At 39.0% G+C, this 18192-nt stretch overlaps 1 protein-coding gene across 2 annotated transcripts in view; it reads right to left on the bottom strand.

The window, feature by feature from the left end:
• Positions 1–18192, bottom strand: part of pde5ab (phosphodiesterase 5A, cGMP-specific, b) — a 104046-nt gene that overhangs the window by 50377 nt on the left and 35477 nt on the right. For both annotated transcript variants that reach the window (XM_085267476.1, XM_085267475.1), the window contains exons 2-7: positions 17257–17779; positions 16271–16444; positions 10674–10763; positions 9907–9978; positions 9507–9596; positions 9276–9413 (exon numbers count right to left, since the gene is read on the bottom strand). In XM_085267476.1, coding sequence (XP_085123602.1) covers positions 9276–9413; positions 9507–9596; positions 9907–9978; positions 10674–10763; positions 16271–16444; positions 17257–17775 — 1083 coding nt within the window. In that variant the 5' untranslated portion in view covers positions 17776–17779. The remainder of the gene's footprint in view (positions 1–9275; positions 9414–9506; positions 9597–9906; positions 9979–10673; positions 10764–16270; positions 16445–17256; positions 17780–18192) is intronic.

The following is an 18192-nucleotide window of genomic DNA, read 5'->3' as shown; positions in this document are numbered from 1 at the left end:
ATGCTGAAATCTATTTCCTGAAAAATATCTCTAATGAGAAATATAAGACATTGTACATGCTCGGATCGTTCCTGAAAAATAAACCCAACCCAGCAGTCCACCCAACACATCTGGTGCTCCGTCATCCACTTCACTATATATAAAAGTATATACATATCACAGATATCAACAAGACAATATATTCTGACATTATGGTGACAGGTCATAAGAAGAGCACATGCGAGTATCCATCATGTTGTGGCTGTTTAAAGGTTGCATTGGTGCTGCCTTGACTTGAGTGATTTAAAGTATTAATGGTTTCAGCTTTATCCAGATTTAGGCATGCACATAATGTTTACACATTAGTACATACTGTTAAAAAGCTGTTATATTACTAAGTATGGGTTCATTTTACACATAAATGAAAAAAATATTGCAATTAATTAAATATTAAATAAAATAACTAGATATTGTAATAGTTAGAATGTTGTGCCTAAATGTGGTTTATATTATTTTATATTATTTTTTAGCCTGCAGCTGCTAATATGTATTTTTATAGAGTGAACATATCATAGATTACTACCAGGTATATTTAATGATGGAAAAGCTATTCTGATGAGCCTTACGTCTGCTGGACAACGTTAAGCCCCAAAAGATTATTTTTTCAACAACAAAATTAGATCTTTTTATTTTCTCCTCTCTGAATCACCCTGAATCACAGCTTTCCTACCAAAGAATTCCTCCTTGTGGTCCCTGTAGTAACATCTCTTTCTGGCATCATCTTTGTTGTTGTCCACTCACTCACTGCATCAACCTACAGTGGTACTAGGGGGAAAAAGTGGTTGGAACATGTGCAACATGACCAAAATTAGTGCAACCACGTGCAATGAACTTGATTCCTTATTTCAAAGGAAACAAAGCTTTGCTTTGAAGACAGAGAACCAGGTCTCTGAGTACTTCCAGTCAGTTGCTGTCTTCATAGCAACTTTGGTGCATAAATCTGTGAATGTTCTCAGTCATCCAGGTCATCGTAGTCAAAGGAGCTTGCAAAGAAAAGCGTCTGGACTTCTTTAAGTTGCTTGAAGACGTTTCACCTCTCATCCGAGAAGCTTCTTCAGTTCTAAGGTCAAATGGTGGAGAGTCCCAGATATAAACCTAGTGGGAGTTTCCCCCCACAGAGGGACAAAAGGACCCCCTGATGATCCTCTAATCGCCTGAGCCAAGGTGGGAAACTGGGCGTGGGTCCCAATCAGCCAGAGTTTCGGGTGCGTTCATTGTGAAACCTGGCCCCACCTTATCATGCGAATTCCTGAGGTCAGATGGCCCAGGATGTGAGTGGGCGCCTTAACGCCTTAGAACTGAAGAAGCTTCTCGGATGAGAGGTGAAACGTCTTCAAGCAACTTAAAGAAGTCCAGACGCTTTTCTTTGCAAGCTCCTTTGACTTTGGTGCATAAAGATGGTAGAAAGGAGGAGTCAGTCTGGAATCAATTTCTGATTCAGTCCTGTCAAGTAACTAATTATATGGTGATGAACTGTGATTGCAAATCTGCTGCTGTTTTCCGGAGGAAGAAATTAGTGGCACAGTCTACAGTCTGGACATGAACATTTTATTTATATTTTATTGCACTCAAAGATAAGAGTGCAATGATAAAGTTGAAAACTGTATCCAGGCAGAAATATCTGCATTATGCTGATAACAAAACCTCGGCTCTTTGCAAGCACTTCCACACACCTCATGCTAACGCTAAGCTAGCCAAGAACCCAGAGTGATAGAGCTGAGTGAATGCCAACCACAGCCCAGTAGCCAGACCTGGACTTTCAACAGGTAACAAAAAATAGTCATTAGCAGTCAGGCTGGAGCCTCTGTTTCTACCTGTTCTTGTTTGTAACATAGAATCATTGTGGTGATCACTTTAAAGTCTCTTTGTGCTGTTTTTTATTTTTGCTTTGTGCTGTTGGCTTCGTGTTCATACATAAATACTAAGAGAAAGACTATTTGTGTGTCCTCATTAGCATAGAGATTTTTGTTGGTGCCTAGAACTGTAGCCTACAGGTATATAATGTTAGATGGTAATTATGAGACAACTGAATCAAAGTGATATCGTAATGGATTTTGAATTTTTATCAATTTTCCATCCTTAGGTAAAACTCCCTTTCTTACCTCAGGTTAAGAGCACTTCTTTTCTGCAATTGTTTTTAAATTTACTAGAGTAAGGTGATATTAGATCTGCTCTTTAGGAATGCACCTGGTCAGCACATAAAGAAGCTGGATAATGTCTATTCAATTCTATACAATTCACTTTTATTTACACAGTGCCAAATCACAACAACAGTCGCTTCAAGGCGCTTTATATTGTAAGTTAAAGACCCAACAATAATATATACAGAGAAATACCCAACAGTCATATGACCCCCTATGAGCAAGCACTTTGGCGACAGTGGGAAGGAAAAACTCCCTTTTAATAGGAAGAAACCTCCAGCAGAACCAGGCTAAGGGAGGGGCGGCCATCTGCTGGTTGGAGTGAGAGAAGGAATAAAATAAAAGACGGAATAAAAGACATGCTGTCGAAGAGAGCCAGAGATTAATAAGAACTATAATTGTGCTTTATGTTTTATTACTGACTGTCAAAATCATGTACATCATTGTTATGCTGCGGCTAAGCTGTCATCTCTGCTTCCAGACTTGCCTATTAGTTATTTTTGTAAATACATCTCTTTTTGGGAATGGTCATTCTTATCTGTGTGTTTATATGTGTACAAAAGCGAAAACAGTACTACCTACACTCTCACAATACAGAACTGAATTAGGAGAAAACACTTTTAAATACGCTACCTCTTTTTCCTTGAATAATAAACAGAAGGATCTGAAATTTTCAATCAGAACAGTTCTCTTGGTCAGTGTGACTGCTTTTAATGTTGCTCTTGTAATGATCTGACTTCCAGTCAGATCATTAACCAGGGGTTAATCATACAGGTTTTCACTGCTCTGTTTTTCCATGACCAGTGGAGGTCACTGGCCGTCAGCCCCTAATCTTTGGATGTTTGTGTGAATCTGCTGATAGTAAAACAAAAATTTCAGTTTGTGTGCACCCACACATTGTGATTTGAGGTCCTTGTACCTTTTGAGATGCAGAAATTCTGGAACCATGGAACCCGGGCTAGTCAAGTGACCAATTGCAAGATATAGAAAAGCTAAGAAACAATTCAAAGTTTGGTAAAATACATCTAATCAACCTTTTTTGAATTAAGCCAAAATAATCTAATCTAATCCAGAACAACAGACAGCTATTCCAACTCCAAATCCACAGTATTGAAGTTCTTCTGTCCTCCTGGGCAGCCCTACTGGGCTCTGGGTTTTGGTGTGTGTGGTGGTTTTTGCTCGTCCTTGCTCGCTCTCTGTCTCGCACTCCGTCACTCTCTCTTTGGTTCTCTGTTTAATTGTCTCCGGAGGTTCTGCCTTGCTGTGCCCTGTGTCCACTTTTATTGGACACACCTGGCAGCAGGCCTCTGGTCTCAGGTCACTCACCTTTCTCCCAGCATTCTTAAGGCTGTGGAAATTCTCCAGTTGATGCCATTTTGTCGTGTTATCACCTGTAATGTATTGACAGGCCACCATTTGACCATCGTGAATATTCCTCATTTACCTGTTTAACATCTACCGAGGCCCTGTTTCAGTGGGAGCTGACGGCCCGACGTACGTTTAACTTCCCGAAGGACAAGTTCTCCTTTGCCCTGGTCCTCACAGAACCCAACATCCAGGGCAAGTTCATCGTGGCAGGGGAACCCCAAAATCAGGTCCTACACCTGATCCTGATCCTTTCCCTTGTCAACATCATCATAACAAAAATGCATCCCTAGGCCTGCTTTTCCTTTTGTTTGACTTCCAAGGAGCAAAAATTACAGTGTGGGTGATTGTGAGCTGTTGACTGTAGTAAGTTGGCATCAGAGGAGTCAAGGCACTGGCTCGAGGGTACAGAAAAACTATTCAATGTCTGGACCTAGCATACATCCAAGCAGTCAAGCATCTCAATTCTTGTTAGGCCAGGTGGGCATTGCTCTGTACCCATTTAAATTTCAAAATAACTTACCGCCAATGTTCACAAAATGTAAAGCCAGATGCTCGATATTCCCCCAAGGACACCTCTTCCAAGCCAGAAACTATCCTTTCACCAACGTCTGTGGTGGGAACTCTTACTTGGGAAACTGAGTGCCAAATAAGAAGTGATTAGCTCTCCAAACCACATCCTGGAAATGGACCACCTGGCCACCCTATTCTGCTTGCAAGAAGGAGAACACCACCTCTATCGCTGCCATCATCAATGTAGAATCACACAGGCGGCTCTCCTCTGTACGTACAAAAAAAAAATGCCTGGACGATTAGCACCGGCTTGCTGCTCATGTCTACCGTCCTGGTCAGAAGGTGTTTGATGGGTAACCACAGTCAATTATGTGCTTAGTCCAGAAAACAATCTTGGAGTTTTGTAGGCCCCTTTGAAGTTAATTCATAGATTAATCCTGTGACTGTCCATTTAAAACTTCCTAGACACATAAAGATCCACACCTTTTTCCATGTGTCTTAGCTAAAGGCAGTGCTCTCTTTTCAAACACCGGTAACGCATTGACAGGTCACCATTCATCCTTCGTAAATATTCCTGTGACTAAAGCTTCTGTGACTTCTTGTATAGACAATCCCACTGTGCCTGCCCAGTCACTGGAACCCCTGTAGTTTAATACTGTGTGTTTTGCTCAGCTGCCAGCCTGCCTGCTTCCTCATGCTCATTGCTCCAAGTTTTCTTGTGTTATCTTTGGATTATCTTCCAGCCCTAGGGTTTCATTCTGTGCTGCGCATTGGCAGGGACGATGGTGGCAATGTGATTACCACATATATTCGACTGATATATATACTAATATATCTATTAAAACCTTTAATTCTACATTAAAAATACAGACATAAAGATGAATGTCATGCACCAAAGGCCATTTTCTACTCATCAGAACCCTGTGCCATCTTAGTTAAGTAGCATAGTCATGTAATATTAACTCTAATTTTTAAAAATAACTATTACTCATAAAAGCATAGCTACAAATTAACAAGTTACACTGATGTAGTGATTTTTGATATTACAGTATAGGTCACTGCTTGCATATGTACTGTGACATCAATGCATCTCTTTAGAGTTGCACTGGAGGTGCATTCAGCTTGCTCCTCACTTTCTAACAATAGGTGTCATTGCTCAAAAAAAAAACAAATTACCACTTGACTGCTGGACAGAAATAAAAGTTGAAAAAGGAAACAAACTAACAAAAAAATATCAAAACTTCTAATTTTCTCCAAAGTTTGCACCACTATGATTAAAAAATGAATTTAAAAAATTATTCCACTGCCTATTTTTTCTTGCTTAAGAATATTTTACATGTTTTGCCTTACTAAAAACTGAATGGTCTTGTTCAAGACAGAGGAATGGGAACACTAACAAACCACTGTTTAATGCAGTGTTTCATTCAGCAGTGGAATATTTCCCTGGAGCACCTGCTTTGTAAAAGTTTCTTCCATCTCCCAAAATATCTCTTGTTCAAAGGTTGATCTGCCACATTCCCCACTGTACTAATGTTAACATAAAGCACCTTACACAAGGCCTATATAAGCTACCTGAAGTGTCTGTCAGTAGTGTTAGCTTTGAAAATTTCTGACCATAAAAGGAACTCCATGATAGTTTTAAAAAATGTGATAAAAATAGCATGTAGGGTGTAACATGATGTTTTGGAAGCAATACCACACCTCTAATCTTCTCAATGAATTACTGCTCTTGGATAGGTCAAGCAAAAGGACAGAGGGCCTGTTCAAATAGACACAATATGAAAAGAGAGTATCCATTGCACTTCTTGAGGACAACTTGCCTGAAAACATACACAAACAAGAAAAATAAACAAGAAGCACTCAGCGAGTGCAAACCTCCACCAAGGCTGCTCACAGCAGCTTTTACTTTTGTTTTATTTTTTAATATGTATCTTTAAAAGTTTGTAGTGCAGTAAAATAGCACGTTTTGGGGTCAACTTCAAAGAAAGGCAGATGTCAGATATTTGGTCAAAGTTGACATGATACTTATAATGTGATATTTAAAGTCGCCATATATCTGTATCATTTCCTAAATGTTACCAATACAAACAAAGGCATTTTAAGCATAGTTCTAAATGTAATATATTTTATGAAAGGTTTAACTTATTTGACCTTGAAGGAGGGGTCAGAGGTCAAATGTGACATGATATTTGAAATCCTTAATTATTTATTTATATCTTTATGGTACTTTCTATATGTTGACAATACACACCACAGTTGTAAGAATCATAGTTTGTAAGTTTTAGGGCTCTTTGTTAATTTTTGACCAATAAACGATTTAGCTGACCTTAAAGACCTTGGGTGCTGCAAGGCCAGTTTTAATGAATTGCTATAATGAACACACTGTAGAACCATACAAAGTTTTACCCAAACTCATCCAAAACTTTTAGAGCGATTCTGTTTACAGACAGAACGATGATTTGCATGCACGCATTACTAAAAACATGTTGGTGGAGGTAAAATAACCACAAAGATGATGACTAGAGCCTAAAACTACATATAAAATAAATTTTAAAGGTGCTAAACAAGAATTAGCATTTTCTTTGAGGTTGACAGTGATAATTTGTGACATGGATAGACACAATATGTTAAGGTTGCTAACTGCAACCCTTTTTTCATTTGTGTAAACCAGCCAAGTAAATATCCAAAAAGTAAATATGCATGGTGCCCCTAAAGGTGTGCCAATAATCCCCTTAGAAATAGTGTCAAAGCTTGACTTAGCAACACTTCAGGTAATCAGGCATTTGTTACACCAGGTGGATATCTTTTTTTGAAGAAAAGGTAAGGGAATAAGGTGAAAAAATAAAACAGTCACCACACTACAAAGTAGTGCACAGACAAAATCCTGAAGAAAGGCACCAATCTGTCTAAAGATCACAAAAAAATGTAAAGCAACTAATAATCCCAGGTCATGGAAGGTAATAAGAGATATTTCTAACACGAGAATGATCACAAGGAGCCAAAAAAAAAGACAATGGAGAATGCAATGCAACAGATTTCCATTTGAAAGCTTGACACTGTGAGTCTTTAAAACAAGGAAGTCAAAATAGCCAATTTTGAAATCTAACTATTTTGAAACAGCTATTTAGTACCAGATATATCTTTAAAAAGATATAAAATATATAAAATATGATTTGTCCTTCTTAAAATCTACTCTGACATGCTGCTTGCTGGAATTAACAATTAAAATAGAATTAGCGCTTTGCCATATCATACCATTCACAGTAATTACGGGCATAATGTTGGGCAACGATAAGAAAATGAAATATTGTGATAGAATGTGGGTAAAACGCACATGCACAATGCCTTTGTTTTCATACGCACATGGCAGAAAAAGCATGTCGGCGACGCAGAATGAGAAGGGCGAAAGCGGATTGTTGAATGAAACAGATGAACCAGAACTGGTTTGTAAAAATGCTGCAGCTTCAGTGGTGTGGAACTGGGTTGGCTTTCGTCCGTCAGATACACAACAAAGCACTATTTTTGGTAGAGCATGCCAGCGGGCCGTCATTATTACCGTGTTGTTTGGAAAATACGGCACACTTAAAATCAATCCTTTGATTTTTCTGAAAATCGACAGTGTTATAAAAGTTATAATCCCGTGTGCCTCATGTATGAACTCTGGTTGTGTTTACTGACCTTGAAACGATTTTATGTACACGGCGCTCGAAAATCTGTCAGATGTTTCAGTACGACTTTGCTAAGCTTCAACATAATATTACCGTGTTGTGTGTATAACCCCTTTTTAAGATTTGTGGATATTATACATGGTTATGCTGAGGATATGTCGGCCAATTTCCACTGGAAATGCCTTTTGGTTAAACTGTCAGCAAGGAATTTTCATTTGCACTGTTAAATTTTATATAACTTTAATGCACTTAGAAAACAGCTGCTTGTTTAAGTGGTTTTTTTGCACTAATAAAGTTGTGGAGTTGTAAAGTATTTTGTCTAGTGTCAATTATATTGTCAGTTATATCGTTATCGCAAATTTTCAAATGTATATCGTGATAAATAATTTTGGTCATATCGCCCTGCTCAAAATCACACTTTGCTGTTTTATAACCTTAACTTGTTTTGTCATCTACAGTTAGAGACAAAGCACAACTGAAAATGTTTTAAATATTTTAAGGAATATAGCAAACAACAAGGTAAGTTTACAATGTGTTTGTACTTGATAGTAAAGCTTATTATTTATTTAATATCTCACTATACTGTAAGTGTATTCTTCCTCCAAATCGCTTCACTGCACTTTCCTGTTTGGTGCATTTGTCATTTTTTAATTTTGACTTTATTCTCTGGAGGCTGTGTACTGTAGTTTAATGTTTGCACAGAGTGGCACTAAGAAATGTTCACTTTGTCTTTCTTTGTGCCACTGAATTATTCATGAAATTTTTCCTGCCTTATCAGATTGTATTTTCTCTCTGACAGTAAATATGGGACATGTACTAAATTGTTTTCTAATTACCATGAAACACACTTTTTATTGCACTAAGTTTATATCATAAGAAGGCATTCTGCAGCATCAGTTCAATGTATGTCTATTTTAACTACACATAAAACCAGAAGCAAGTTTTACATGCTGATAAATCTATCATTAAACACTACGCCACTTTATGTGGGAGTTTTGCTCTCTCTTCTTTTTTGAAATCTCTGTGATCTAGTAACTGACACTAGAAAGATTCAAATCACTCAAACCAATAGCTCAAGTTCTAAAGTCTAACTACAATAGGATTTTTAAAACGAATTTAAAAAATCCAATATTCCAATATATCATCTGATATTTCTTCTTTGTCAGACACGCACAGCCAATATATTTGCCAGAATCTATCACACACAAAATGTCCAGTTATAATAAAAAATGCAACCAGCTAAAATAATTTACACATATTATATATGACCTGTCTACAAGATATCAATCATGTCTTGTAATGAAACACATGAACTCTTTGAGGTGCTGCTTTTTTGTAACCTCACTTTAAATGACATCAAATCAAAATCTTCCTGCCCTGAGCTCTTAATGCGCTGCATTCAAACAACCACTATCGTACAGATCGAACATCCATTTAGCCAGTAAATCGTATCACCTCAGTTTGCATTCTTTGAAAATAGATTTTGCACACCAAGTACAGAAACATTAGCATGTTGCGAGCATGTGTGTTAGTGTGTGTGTGTGCTGACCATTGAGTCCTCGTCAGCGATGAAGACAGTACAAGCCTGGGCCTGCATGAAGGACAGGATGGTTCCTGCAATCTTTCTCAGTAAAACCTCCAGACACTGCTGCTCCTCAAAGATCAGACTGGCCAGGTCCAGCAACACCTACAAACACATACACACACATAAACATCATTTATGGATCTGAGCGTGACTGTATGTTCACGCTAACCTTCAGAAAAACACATTCGCACATACCTGATTGCGTCTGTTTTCCAGCTGCGACGTCTCATACAGCTGTGCGTTGTGTAGTACGATGCCTGAAAACGCCAAATAAGCTGAGAAGTCCTGTTGGAAAGAAACAGAGCAACATCTGAGTACCAGAAAGAGAGGAAAAATAAAGGGAAAAATGTACGCAAAAAGATAAATTAGCAAATTAGAGAGCAACGAGAGGATGACATGAGCAGGGAAATATGGAGAAAGAAGGATTTTATTAAAGGATGGCTTCTTAAAATCTGATCCGCAGTTATATTTTAACAGATATAAGTCATATTGTCCAACACAAGTACAAAGTAACACACTTTGATGATGTCTTGGTGAAAATTCAAATGTTTTTAAATTGAAAAAAGTGTTATTTTAGGTGGAACTATGATGTAACCTTTTCATCCTGCTCAGTGAAGGCTCCACCGTCCCCGCATTTCTTGTTTATAGCCTGAGCCACTCCAACTACCTGCGATAAATTAAAAGAAAATGTTAAGTGAAAACCAGCAAAATAACATATTAAACTAGTATTGCAATAAGAAGGGAAACATCATCAGTCTGAATGTGCACTGATGTGAGCATACTTCATTCATATTACATTTAAATTATCTGCTAATTAATGTTATTAAAAGTTATACTAATAGGAAAACTGAAAGTTTGGTTTGGATAAGACGTATCAAGGTTCTTTTTAAATGGAGAATGGGGGCACAAATCTATGTAATGTTTTAATGGCTGCAGAGGCTCACACAACTGCAAATCACGAGTCATGTCATAATGCATGAATTATCTTTAGCTTCTCTCAAAGATGCATGCTCAATCATCGTCCAGATGCATGCCCAGTAAGGGGCTTCTCTAAAAGAATTAAAAAGAATTAAAAAGAATAAAAGAATGTGCCTTTTAAACGAATAAGTACAGTAAACTCTGCCAAACTGCTAAGCTGTATGGAGAGTCTTATTGCTAGTACGCTGGAGAAAAAAAAAGAAAAGGTTGTCAAAAAAGAAACGCTTTCTCAAGCAGATAATTCGAGATCTCAGATTTGATTGCTGTAATAGCCAGCACACACTGGACAAGAAGCTCCACTAGAATTTAAACATCTTATCTATGTAAAGGTAAAGTAAGGTTTAAAACAAACCATAACAAATTATATTGATCATGGCATCTCACCTCGTCTCTGTGGTTCTTGATAGGCAGACAAAGGATACTTTGGGTTTTGTAACCTGTGATGTGGTCGACCTCAGCGTTAAACCTGGGGTCCTGGGGGAACAAGAACATGCATATAACCCTTTTCAAAGAGCTGCTATCAAACATTTTGATACTTACATTAGCTTTCAATAGACACTGTTGTGGTTTTTTGCGCTGTAGCTTTTGAATGAAAATGCAAAAGCAATATTGTGATCCTAACCCTGTGAGCCAAAAGGTTTATGCTTCAAACATCTCTGAATGCTCAGCTTTTTGTGTTTTTGTAGTGTATCAAAGTACAAGCTGTTGAACAAGCAGGCGTGAGGCACTCCCATCTGTTGAACAACCAGTTCAGTGACCTGTACTCACCACAACTGGGTGTCCAATTTGCATAAAGAAGCAGATACTCTGTAGTAGCTGAACACCTGCAGCTACAATCATTATGCAAACAAATGCCTCGCTCTTCTCCAAAACAAACACCTCACGTGCATTAGAACTCTTATTGTTTGGGATCAGTGACAAAGAGGCTAACAAGAGCATACTAGGACCGCGGATGGAGACATGTTTTGTTTAGAGAACTATTCCCCTGTTTGCAGCTCTGCCACCCACCAGCTGACCTTTAAACACTCGGCTTCTATGTCCATTTCTATGATTCTCTAGACCCAAGAGATTTGTGTGTTTGTGTGTTGACAAAAACATGCATACAAGAGGAGTCCTACACTGACTTCACAGTTACACTCTTAACACAGCAAGTAATGGATTATATGACTGGCTCAGCCCTCAGTGGTGTACACACCGCCGTGTGTTGATACTATGAAAACAATACAGGCACACAGTGCATCATGCAAACAATGTACAATCTGTAGTAGCTTCATGTCCAGTGCTGCAATACAAAGTATAATAGGGAGCGCCAGAGCACTTTGGTCTCAGACTGCATTCTCTAAAGGTAGAATGGGAGGCAGAGCTGTCAGATATCAGGACCCTCCCAGTTTGGGTTCTGGAGACAAACACCTCTATTTTTAGGATTTCTTTTACCCTTCTTCTACCCTCGCCTCTTTTTGCTACCCATGTGTTTTATATACAACTACTGCATGCCCTCAACTTTTACCTTTTCTCTCCCATAGTTTGTGTTTAGTCCTTATCTCTGTATACGCTCCTTTTTTCTCATCTCTCTTCACTTCACCGCTGCTCCTCCCTTCAACTGATTTTACCAGGGATCTCTTTGTGTTAAGAGGGGGATACTAATAAGGAAGAATTCGTTAAATTGCTGCTGCTTTCTCTATAACATTGTAGGCTTTACCTTACAATACAAAGCACCTAGAGGTGACTGTTGTGAATTAGTGCTATATAAATAAAACAATAAATAAAAGTTTAAAAAAAATTGAATTAAATAGTATTACAGGTTGTATTGCTTTTTGTCAGCATGTGTTCGAGCTGTTCAGTAGTTTTTTTGAAAGAATTATCACCTCAAAACTCAATCTGTTGCTTTAATTTTCTCAGAAATCCTTAATTTCAGTATAAATTATATGACTCATTTTCTACACAGTGAAAGGCCATTCAGTGAGACACAGCACTTTGGCAAACATTTGGTTCCATTCCTGAAAAGGTGCTCCCAGTTTAATTCAGCAATCCAGCACGCAGCACTAATAAGCTGATCACCGTCCACACACACACACAAGCTCCTTTGTAAATTGCTTTGGTCCAGGCTATTTCGAAAACACATTATTTAGTCCACTCCACAGAGAGCTGTATTAATATAAACGGGCAGAGGTGGAGCTGTTTTGGCCTGTGCTGCTGAAGTCAATGTAATCCTGTGCAGACTAATGGGAAGTTAAAGATCCAATCAGAGGGTTGGGGACTCCGTCAGATGATGTCGATAGACTTCCTGGAAGCAGTACGAGGTTCTGCAGCAGCACACAGGCATGTGTGTTCACACACACACACACAGCTTGCCACATCTACACTGACTGTCAGACTAACACACTGCATTTACCAACACAGCTGCAGTTGTGGCAGGGAGGCGATGCATACACAAACATTACGCATTATTATATTTGAACACAAATACGAACTATAAAGCAAATAAGGTCAGCCATAGAAGTACAAATTAAATCTGACCTGGAAAACAAATCTCATATGTGCACTTTTTTTTTTACATTTCATGACACAAATCCATGCAGGCATTAATTATACACAATTATAATTTCTTCTGGGATTAATAAAGAACTCTGATTCTGATTCACACACAGACACACTCAAAAACACTTGAACCCCCAAGTGCACACTTAGCAGGTACACACACACACACACACCCACACACCCACACACACACACACACACACACACACACACACACACATGCACATGCACATCCCATAAGTCATTCTTGATCTGTTCCTCTCTCTCTTTCTCTTCCAGCTCCATAATCATCATCTTGTGGTTGGCAGGCAACCAGATGACAGTGTTATCAAAGGAGGATGGTACCCAGCAGGAAATCTTTTTTGCACACACAGAATCACACCACACCAGTCCATCTTATTTGCTGCTGTGCATGTTTTGATTTACAGTGTCATGCAAAAAGTCTTGAGCTTCCCTTCATTTCTTTATTTTGCTTCAAGCCTACCAGACCATTTTGTAATTTTTAAAGTGGTCTTGGGCAGCAGTATTCCAGGCTTTTGGAAGGTCTTTCAAAGGGTTTATTTGGGCATTGGTGGATTTTTTTTTACTCTAGTCCTTGTACCGGACTATTTTCAGAGGAATGGTTCTATATTTATTGAGACACTTAACAGAGATTATTAATTAAGCCTGTCACAAAAACACATAACACAGTTATTCCAATTTCTTTAGCTGAATCTTTGAAAAATTACAAAGATAAAACAGTCTGACAGGCATGAAACTGCATTTTTACCCCAACAACATTATTATCAAAGAACTATTAGCTGAAAACTTGGCATATCTTATCATGGTGTGTGGCGTATAGTATTTACAGCAGATTGACAGAATCAAAAAATACAGAGAAACAACAACAGGGAGATGCATTTGGCCCTTCAGATGCATCTACTCATAGCTAAATTTCAGCGAGTGGTGTTGGGCATCTTGTCAAAATTGATCAAATTATGAATGCAATCTGGAAAGTATGTGATTAGCAACATGCTCATTTTTCAGTATGACAACGATACCAAACACACTGCCAATGCAGTACAAGCATAACAGCAGCATGCTAACAGTCAGGTACTTGCTTCCCCTGTACTCGGGATTTGTCCTGTAGAACATGGATGCTTTTGTCCTATATAGCTGTAATCAGGCCTCTAATTTGCCTTTTATCTGTGCACAGGTGCAAAAAAGAAGAGCAGCTTATGCATGACAGTAGAAACAGGCATCTAATTATTCATGTGCCAAAACACATTAAGGTTCTATTGGCAAGAATTCAACAATCCAGCACCTCCACATGGCATTCATGTTTTCTGGTTTACACAGCATCTACACAGCATTTATACAAAATGAGCTTTTGTTTAAAAGAAATGTTATTTATATTTTTATAAATATGCTCTATATAACGTTGTTATATTTTAACAACATGGTGCCTAATTTATGTTTGTAAATATATTTAGCAAAACAATTTTTAATGCAGTGGCAGTTTGGGGTCACTGTGCAGAAATGAATGTGCTGTCATTCATATCTGTAAATAAATGCTCATCAAACACTGATGCTATTAGTACCTGTCGCTTTGTGTTACATTACATAAAGCTTTACATAAAGCTTGCAAAAAAATAAGAAGACTAATTATACAGTAAGGGAAAAAATATTTGAACTGCCAGCTGATTTTGTAAGTTTTCCCACTAACAAAGAAATGATCAGTCTATAATTTCAATGGTAGGTTTATTTGAACAGTGATAAATTAGGTTACAAATTAATTTGCATTTTGATGAATGAAACAAGTATTTGATCTCCTATTAGTGAGCAAGATTTCTGGATCCTAGGTGTATTTTATACAGGTAACAAGCTGACACTGGGAGCCTTCTCAACTAGTTACCTGTATAAAAGAACGCTGTTCACCATGCCCAAGACCAAAGAGCTTTCTAAGGATGTCAGGGACAAGATTGTGGACCTACATAAGGCTGGAATGAGCTACAAGACCATTGCCAAGCAGCTGGGTGAGAAGGTGGCATCAGCTGGTGCGAACATTCGCAAATTGAAGAACCATAAAATAACTCCCTCAATCCGGAGCTCCACGCAAGATCTCACCCCGTGGAGTTTCAATGACAATGAGAACAGTCTGGAACCAGCCCAGAACGCTAGTTACCAAGAAAACAGTTGGTAACACACTATACCGTGAAGGACTGAAATCCTGCAGTGCCCACAAGGTCCCCCTGCTCAAGAAAGCCCATGTACAGGCCTGTTTGAGATTTCCCACTGAACATCTCAATGATTCAGAGGAGGACTGGGTGAAAGTGTTGTGGTCAGATGAGACCGCAATCAAGCTATTTGGCATCAACTCGTGTTTGGAGGAGAAGAAGGAAAACTGCCTATGAGTCCAAGAACACTGTCCCCACCGTCAAACATGGAGGTGGAAACATTATGCTGTGGGAGTGTTTTTCTGCCAACGGGACAGGACAACTGCACCACATCACAGAGAGGATGAATGGGGCCACGTACCGTCAAATCTTGGGTGAGAACATCCTTCCCTTGAACAGGGCATCGAAAATGGGTATGGGTGGGTATTCCAACATGACAATGATCCAAAACAAGCGGCCAAAGAAACAAAGGATTGGCTCAAGAAGAAGCATATTAAGGTCTTGGAGGGGCCTAGTCAGTCTCCAGACCTTAATCCCACAGCTGAAGGTTCAAGCTGCCAAACATCAGCCACAAAACAATAATGACAAGGATAGGATCTGCAAAGAAGAATGCCACAAAATCCTCCCTGAGATGTGTGCAAAATTTGTGGCCAACTACAAGACACGTTTGACCTTCGGTTTTGCGACCAAGCACTTTTTTCAAAGGGATCAAATACTTATTTCCTGCATGAAAATGCAAATTATTAACTTTTTTCTGGATTTTTTGGTTATTGTTCTGTCTCTCGCTGTTCAGACAAACCTACCATTGAAATTATAGACTGATCATTTCTTTGTTAGTGGCCAAACTTACAAAATCAGCAGGGGTTTAAATAATTTTCTGACTGTATGTATTTCTTTTTTATTTGTTTGGTTGTTGTCAGCAGCTGTTTTGCCATGTGGCTATACAGAGTGATATGAAAAAACACAACCAATGTATGTTTTATTACATGACCAAAGCCAACAGGCACTGCAAGCCTCCCAAAAATTAAATCGCTAGTTTGTATTACGTCCATACATCCACATGTGTGGTAAAAGCTGAAACTCGAGAGGAGCACTTTGACCTACTCACCCTCTTTGGTTCCTCTCATATCCACTGAGCTCTATCAGCAAGAATGATCAAACTAAACTAAAGCATACGTAAGTCTGTTTTTGAACACCCACATACACACGGCAAATCAGCTCATGTAAGATACTTTAACTGATGCTGCTAAAGATCTCTGTTTTTAAAGAAGACTTAAAAGTGCTCACCTCGTAAGCATTCTTGATATTGAGTGGTTGTCCCGTAGAAGCTACGTGTCCCACAATCCCTTTGTTCCACTCCAGTCGGATAGAGTTACTGGAAGATTCTTCCAGTGTGGTTCCTTCTGCCACATCAAACAGCCGGCTGACCAAGAACTTCCTGTTTGAGCTATCCTCACCCACCTGAGACCAAAAACAAAAAGTAGCAACACAACTGAAATAAAACTAATGACTGAAATAGAAGTTATAAGCCAATACTGTACATATGACAAAAACACAAATAATTGTGGGGGTTTTTTTTTTGCATGTTCCAGTTTTGGTGACTGTTAGCATCTTATATTTAGAGTTTAACTTTTTATTCCAAAAGACTAAATCATAAAAAAATGATATAGAGGAATTTTTAGCATTTACAACATAGCATTTATAGCAAAGTAATATTGCTACACTCTTTTTTTATCACAGTGTTAAGAGAGCATCACAATAACTGTGAAATATGAAATAAACCACAGCCTGCTTTTGTTTTTACCAGATGACCGTGCGCTGTAGTCACTTCCTTTCTTTCCAAGATGAGACAAGAACAACAACTGCGTGCAGAGCTAGAGCCAGAGGGTAATTAACTTAGCTAAGCATGCTAATCACTTCTAGCTTGCAACACAAGTACCTGATACCTGTATTAAAGCTCCATCCAACTCTGAAAAACACTGCTCAGAATCAAATTTTTAAATGTGTAACTACTGCTTTAAGCTTACCGCTAATGATAAACTTATGAAATGAAATAACATTCATGCATACATGTAACTTTTTGTTAGGGAGCACAGTGACAGGCTTAGTGACAGGAGATTTACGTTGTTCTACATAAACTGTTAAATAAAACGAGGGTGGCAATGTAATACGCTTCTTGTAACATACTAGTGAGCATATAAAGAGGCGTATCTTCTTTTTGTGCTCTGCAACAGTTAAATCAGTTACAACTGTAGCTTTCTTTCCTGACGTACCAGAAACAGTGAGTAGCGGTCTGCAGCAATCAGCTCATTGATGTGGAGGAAGATCTTATGGCAGAGCGCTGTCACATCCAGATGACTCGATACATCCTTCACCAGCTCCAGCAGCCTGGCACAGCGGTCACCCTCAAGACCACCACCACCTCCATTCCCACCTCCCCCACCAATACCACCCTCACCCATCACCAAGCCCCTCACAGGGACAATTTCACGGTCAGCGTCACTCAAAAATGTCAGCGAGCCCTCTGAGTCTTTAACCACAATGGGTCTGAGTGGGCGGTCAAACTCTGACGCTGAGATTTTGCGAGTTGGGGTACCAGGGGCCGGGCTGGAGACTGTAGCTGGGGATGGACAGCGGTTGTCCAAGTGGCTGAGGGTAGGTGGGAGGATGGTGGAGGCACAGGAAGGGCCAAGGTCAGTGGTGGGCTGGTGGGCTCGCTGCTGTGAAGGACTTTCTTTGGACACAGATGGCTGAAAGGAATGGATGCGTTCAGCAAACCAGGCATTCACCATCTCCCTGTCAAAATTAAAAAGAAAATGTCCGTCAGAAGTTTTTAGAATATCTCCAAAACATTATGACCACCCACAACTAAAAGGCTGTTGGCACTTGGCATGATACCAAAACAGCTTTAGACCACATAAGCCTTGCCTGCACAAGTACACATATTGACCAGAAGAACTGTCTTACTTACCCACACATATATCTCAAACCTTAATATGCTCCATTGTTAGATCTATTGTTAGGAGGTAATCAGTCTAATTTGCTTCAACTGTGACTAGACATACTGTTTTGGCTCATAGGGTTAGATTACCTGCAGATATACTATATTATATATGAAGCCTTTTTGAGTAAATGCACAAGGCAAATTGATTGACAGGTAGACTGTGAGTAGTGCTGTGTTGCTAATCAAAGCCAAACTCCTGCACAAA

This window comes from Mchenga conophoros, linkage group LG3, assembly GCF_057382185.1.
Source record: "Mchenga conophoros isolate Kocher_MC1m ecotype Shallow Benthic linkage group LG3, M_conophoros_male_GT1.1, whole genome shotgun sequence".
Lineage (NCBI taxonomy): Eukaryota > Metazoa > Chordata > Actinopteri > Cichliformes > Cichlidae > Mchenga > Mchenga conophoros.
Note: the sequence above shows the minus strand (reverse complement) of the source record. Positions and strands in the feature narration are given on the sequence as shown.